This window comes from Eptatretus burgeri, chromosome 5 (assembly GCF_056783735.1).
Source record: "Eptatretus burgeri isolate ZD-2024b chromosome 5, Ebu_testis_v1, whole genome shotgun sequence".
Lineage (NCBI taxonomy): Eukaryota > Metazoa > Chordata > Myxini > Myxiniformes > Myxinidae > Eptatretus > Eptatretus burgeri.
In genome coordinates, this window is record NC_140965.1 from 7,141,673 (window position 1) to 7,148,327 (window position 6,655).

Below are 6,655 nucleotides of genomic sequence, written 5' to 3' on the forward strand. Positions count from 1 at the left end.
TCCTCATGTCTCTGTTCCACAGTTTTGTCCTTCCCTATCCTGCCCCTCTTGTCTCCTGCTCTCCTTGTTGTACATTCTGTATGTTAGCTCTCATACGAGCCTTGACAGTGTATACAAAAAAAAATCTCAAAAAGTTACGGACAGATTCGGACTAAAGTTAGTGGACAGGTTGGGTGTGTGACCAGGACAAATTGATTACATTTTAGTGAAGATCTGGATCTGGATCCGAGATTTTTTATTTTTCAATTGATTCTTCACCATTAAGATATGGGACAAAAGATGATATATAAGACGATATCTCATAAAGTTGTGGACAGATGACATAACTTAGTGGATGAGCTCGGTAGGTGACAAGAACAAGCCCATTCGATTTTGTTTAAGGTCTGGATCTCACCGGCCTTTCAGTGGGAGACAAAACGTAAACTGTTCAGCCTGGTAGAGGTATGCACTCTACCTAATGCGGTTCTAGTTTTGTCTATGAGACAATGTACATTCAAGTAAACATTCCTTTCAATACGTACTCAGAAGCATGACCACTTTGAATGGTGTTTTGCACCTGTTCTTCTGGATTCAAGCTTCACCCGCCCCAAAATGAAGATCGAGGACAAACCCTTCAAAAAGAAGAATACATACAAGGAGGCAAAGATGGTCAATAAAAAACAAATATTTTGTCACCATAACAAACAAAACAAAGGCTGGTGGAATGAAGAGTCATTTCAGTAACTCCAACCACTTGAATTACATTACAGAAGAGTCTTGGTTGTGTTACAGACCACAACTGAGACATTGAGAAGCAAACCGGGCTATCCAACATGATACAAGTTCTGAGAAAAAGGGGTTCGAATTTCACATTTCCATGATTCAGAATCACATTGTACAAATACTAGTGTTTGCCTCAAACATCTTGTCCAAATCAGCCATTAACACTAAAGGTGTATTTACCATGAAAGTTTACTTTGATAGTTCCTATAACATACAATGAGTGCATTCAACACAATTCCTCGTGGAAAGATAATCATATGTGAAAGACGTTTTTAGGTGTACAAATGCAAGATGTCGATTTGGGTCATGAAGCAGCCAAAAAGTACAAAGTGCTCCTCTTTCTTGCTCTCCTGATTGAGGAAACAAGATTTAAAAAACAAGATCAATCTTTCGATAATTGCTTGTACAGTTTAAGAGAATGTCCTGAACGAGAGAAAACAAACGGTAAACATAAATATTGTACACAAGCACAACTACGACTAGGACAGTTAGGACTAGGACCAATTTAACTGCCCCGATTAGACCCAACTTCTTGCAGGGTCGGCCGAGGAACGTTTTTTGGCTCCTGACGTTTGACTGAAGGCAATTAAAAAAATATATTGTATGCAATGGTCGAGGCTCATGGAAGAGCTAGAGCAGAATGGAACAGAAAGGAAAGTGGGAAACATGCCACAGCAGAGTATAAGTGAGGTTGAGATCAAGAGGAGGGGGGGTGAGAAGGACGTATGGGATGAAGAAACTGATACACAGGCTGAAATACAGCACCAAGAGGAAGGCGAAAGTGGGGATGAAACAGAAAAGGAACAAACAAACCGACAACTCACAAACGACGAGAGAATTTAGAGAACACCTTACCTCACGTAGTGTTAAAAAGTCTGCAATTCAATTGCAATCCAATCATTAATTTAGAGGTCGGATTAAAAAAAAAAATTCCGGAAATTTACCTCTGTTGAGCAGTGTCTTACACACCACCTAATTTAACATGTTCAAGTACTGAACCCAAAAATGGAGGTCTTTGGAAACGGTAAGAAGATGATTTGTGCTCTACAGTGTTGAGGTACATAATTCAATTTACTTAAAATTTAAACATTGTAAAGGTTGTATAAATAAATAAATTCCAGAAGTTTACCACTGTTTGTGCAGTGTCTTTTACACCACCCTATCCACCACATTACATGAGTTATTCGTGCTTGTTGTTTGTGTCCTTTATAACATCCTTATAAACAGTGAGTTTCCTGTTTGGAATGATTTTCAATTTTGTTTCATTGCCAGACAGGCAGACAGAGTAAAAAATATTATCTCACTGTTCTCTCCACGTGTGATGGGGACAAATTCAAAGACAAAGTACCGCAAAACCACAGGTTCGATTTCTGATTTGTGTTCAAAATATAACATTCAATTCAACTCAAGTTGCTCCTCGATCATAAACTGACACTTGTAGACAGACAGACATAAGTAAACCAAGTGCTTAACTCCGCTTTTTGTTTCACGTGCATGGGGTTAAAAAGAGATGAGGGAGAGGTGGAATAAATCAGAATAATCTGGAAAAGGGGAGTACTTGGGAATGAGGTCATTTGGGGTACAAGAGATCATGAGTATGGATTGGGGGAAGAGTGGTGAACAGCTGTCTTGAAGCCATGGAGGAAAGAATGTGACTGAACACACTGGGGAAGTTGGTTCCACAGGCGAGAGAAAACAGGAACAAACTGGAAGGGTACTCGGTAGAGCACATTCCTCTGCCACACAATGCCTGATCCAGTATAACATATCGGGTTCCAATAAATCTTTGATATATCGTGCTATATATCGTTTTTGGACCTATCTCTCAATGGTAAAGAATTACTTTAAAAATTGAAAAAGTCTCATATCCGGATCTGGATTTGGATCCTCACCAAGAGGGAATGAATTCGTCCTTGTGACACACCCAATGGGTCCACCAAGTGTCTTGTGAATCCGTCCACAACTTTTTGAGATACCGCGCTACATATCGTATCTCTCAACGTTGGATGAAGAATCACTTACATATTCTAGTATCCAGATCCATAGTCTGATCGTCACCAAAATCGAATCAATTTGTCGTTGTCACACGACCAATATGTCCACAAAGTTTCATCTGAATCCATGCACAACTTTTCGAGATATCCTGCACACAATCAAACAGACAAACAGATATTAGAGAAAACATAACCTCCTTCCACCTTCGATGGTGGAGGTAAATGAGTGTAGGTGAGCATTGAGCCTGGAATTTGTTCAGTGTGCCTGCGTTAACTCGACCATTCTTCATGAAAGAGATTATGGGATCTTTAACATCCACCAACAATGCTTGCAGTGCGAACATTGCAAATGGGTCTTCTGGGGCGTTGGCTCTGAAAGCTCTTTATTGAATTTACAAACAAATGAACAAATAAACAAACAAAGAAGAAAAAGACGTCATGAAGAGCACGGTACTTGCAAAATCCAGCCCCTCTCCAAAGGTTGCCATGGATACATCAAATTGCCGATTTCATCAAGATTAAAATTGACAATCTTCATCAAAGCTCAGGTCATTAGGATGAAAATTGATTATTTTTCAGATTTAAGTTTTCGAAGTTTTACCTTGAGTTGACCTTTGACCTTTTGATAACAAAAATAGTTGGATTCCCAATTCAGCAATGTATTATGCAATTGCTGTTTAACTATCAAGTCAATCGGATGTAAATTGACAATTTTTTCAAATAAAAATGGATGATTTTTTAGATGTTTGACCTTGAGTTGACCTCTGACCTTTTGACCTCAAAAATACTTGGATTCCAAATTCAGTGACTCAACATGCAAATCTTGTTCAAATTCCGAGCCAATCGGATGGAAAAATGACGATTTTTAAAGAAATCTGACCTTAAGATGACCTTTGACCTTAAAAATCAACAGGCTTCTCAGTTGAGACTACGTCTACAGCTTGTTTAAGTTTCATGATGATCGGTTTAAAATTGTGACATGTAGGTGACAAACAGACAGACAGAAAGGGGTGAAAACATCACCTCCTTCACCTTCGGTGGCGGAGGTAATCACATTGGAGCATTCTCTTCGAGGGAAAACGAAGAGAATGCTCGAATGCGATTCTTCGTCTTCTTTTCATCCATTTCCTGCCCTCGTTTAGAAAAGTACTCGGGGTCGATTGGTTGTTCCTGGTTTTAAACCATGCCCCGCTGTCCACATTTGTTAGCACAGAGTCAGCGTGTCCGGAACAAACTTGGTGGATAAATTCTGCCTGCACCGGATATTCAAGTAGAAAATGATGCACGTAAAAAGATAGTCGCCACTACAAGCTAGAGCAGAATGGAAGGGAATAAAAGGAAAAGGGGGAAACACCAACAGCAGAGTAGAAATGAGAGAAAGATCAGGGGGAGGGGGAGAAGTACAAATGGCATGAACAAGCTGCACACAAACTGAATGAAACACAACGAGAAGAGGAAGGGGGAAAGCAGGGATGAAACGGCAAAGGAACAAGCCATGCAACAACTAACAACCAAAAGGGGTGAGGAAGAGGGTGAGGGTGAGCTGTGTTCCATTCAACTGTGTTCCTGGTGTTTCAATAATGGGTGAGGCATCATTGTGTGGACCACTGCCCATCAGAGGGACGTTAAACCGGAGGAGTCGTTTGCCGGCACTGGTCATTGGTCGACGTTAAATATCCCAAGGTGGCTTTCATGAAGAGTAGATCAGTTATCGCTGATACCCTGAACAAATTACAAATTTCAACCCAAATCACCTGCAGTCAAACATGAGGTCTGGCGAGCAGGTTGATGAAAGACTTGGGCCAAAACGTTCCCATGCCTACCCCACAAGAAAAGTGGGAATAATTGGGGTCGTTCAAGTTGTCATGGAGTGTCATGTAAGGCTATTGGGGTGGTGGGGGGGGGGGGAGTAGAGTTTATAATATTTATCACTGATGCATTGTCATGAAATTTCCCATCTGGCCACAGGTAAATTATGTAACGTGGTGACGCCATAAAGTAATGATGTACTCAGCAAATGTCATCTCGGAAGCATTGCAGATTGTTTGGGGTTTCGCTTTTTCGGCAAAGCTCGACACCATTCATAACACTCTCTGGAAGTGGAGTGGAGACTTGGAACCTTTATTTTTTTTGTATACCTTGTCGAGGCTCGTGTGAGAGCGAACACACAATGCACAGCAAGGGCGGCATGAGACAAGAGGGGCGGGAGAGGGAAGGACAAAACAGTGGGGAACAGAGACATTCGGAGATCTGTGGGAGGGAGAGGGATGGGGCGGGGAACACGGGGTATACAAGATGGACATCACAGGGACTTTCAGGAAGGAAAAAAGGGAATTTGAAGGTGGTGGGTTTGGGGTGGATTAACGGGGGTAGAAAAGATCAAGGATTTGGATGGGGGATGATAAGAGGTGGTGGAGAACAGCTGTTTTGAAGGCCTGGAGGGAAGAATGGGATTGAACAGAGTGAGGGAGTTTATTCCAAAGGTTGGGGGGGGGGAGAGGAATGAAAGAGTGAAGGTGAGCAGTGATTTGTAATTTTGGTAGTTTTACCAGAAGGGGGTTGTTGGCGGACATTGAGCGCCCTGCGGAAATATGGTGGGGACAAATCGCAGAGAGAGCAGGGGGGGGGGCGAGGCTGGAGAGGAGAACAGAAAGACCACCCACCAGCCTGCGATGAGAGAGTGAGAAGTCTTCAGCCTCATCGCGGGAGATGCCAATGATCCAAAATGCCTTGGTTTCCACAGCGTGAAGGCGAGAAAGGAGAGAGGCAGGAGCACCAGCCATAGGGGAAGAGCAGTACTCCATCAGGCTGCCGACGAAAGCTTTGCATGCGGTAAACACGAGCTTGTATTGGAGCTTGCAACACGACTTGCTAATGGAGCTTCTGCACTGCAGCAATTTAATAACGAAAATAAATAATTACAACATTCATAAAACGTATTGTGTTCATGATTGCAACAAGTGTGCTGCCTGTAATAATTAAGGAAAAACAATACTCAAATGACACTTCTGGGAACTCCCCAGTTGTTGATGTGGAGGCCGTGACGTCTTGATTTTAGGCCACCTGTGATCGGCTCTAAAAAGCACGTGATGTCAATACACACTAAAATACTCCGTGTGATTTCAATATTGCTCTTGAAGGACCCAAAATGGCTTCCACAGATATAAATGGGAAATTGAATAGGTTGTACTTGCTGCTTAATAATTAATTTATTCATTGAAGGATATAGGTGAAAACTTTCATCAAGAATTACAAATTCTAAGTTTTTGAAGTTTGACTTAAGTTTTCCTGCATGTTATAGCTTTAACAAGACACACGTGATTTGTAAATACTGTATTCGTAAAGTAACGGGTTTTTTTCATTTTCTTTTTCAAATCAGTCGGCGAAGCGAGTGGCACGATCTAGTCACAACCGGGTGGACTGGTCATACGGCCCAAGATGTAGGCCTAAATTTCACTGGTTCTTGCAATTGTAAACTTAAAGTGTTGGGGTGAAAACATTGATGCAGGAGACAATAATATCCACAAGTAATAGGTTTAGCAATGTCTCCCAAATTTATATTACAATCACGCTTTGATATTATAGCATACTGCGCACACCAAGGTCTGTTCTAATACCATGCAAAGTGATGCTAAAACCCAGGGAATCTCCAAGACGAGCCATAAGTTGCACGTCAGAGTGGAACAAAAGGCGAAGATCCCAAGCATACGGCGAAATGCGAGCACAGTGAAAGGTAGGCCGAACCCCAGCCGAGTGAGCCCGGAAGGCAGAAAAAAAGGCCATCTGGAATTGGCTAGGCCACTGTTTCTCAGCCTCAATGGAAACGCCTTTGCGGCAAACAAACGTGGATGTAGCTTCAGCGGCATTGAAAATGTGCCCTTCCCTCGCCCAGCAATCAG

The 6,655-nt window shown here is 42.0% G+C and overlaps 1 protein-coding gene across 5 annotated transcripts in view; it reads right to left on the reverse strand.

Moving 5' to 3' along the window:
- Positions 1–521: 521 nt before the first annotated feature.
- Positions 522–6,655, reverse strand: part of HTATIP2 (HIV-1 Tat interactive protein 2) — a 70,516-nt gene continuing 64,382 nt past the window's right edge. For 4 of the 5 annotated variants that reach the window (XM_085880603.1, XM_085880599.1, XM_085880602.1 and 1 more), the window contains exons 7-8: positions 5,420–5,644; positions 522–611 (exon numbers count right to left, since the gene is read on the reverse strand). In XM_085880603.1, coding sequence (XP_085736729.1) covers positions 522–611; positions 5,420–5,644 — 315 coding nt within the window. Of the gene's footprint in view, positions 612–2,815; positions 2,906–5,419; positions 5,645–6,655 lie in introns of those variants that run through there. The other variant, XM_085880601.1, reaches the window with a different exon arrangement.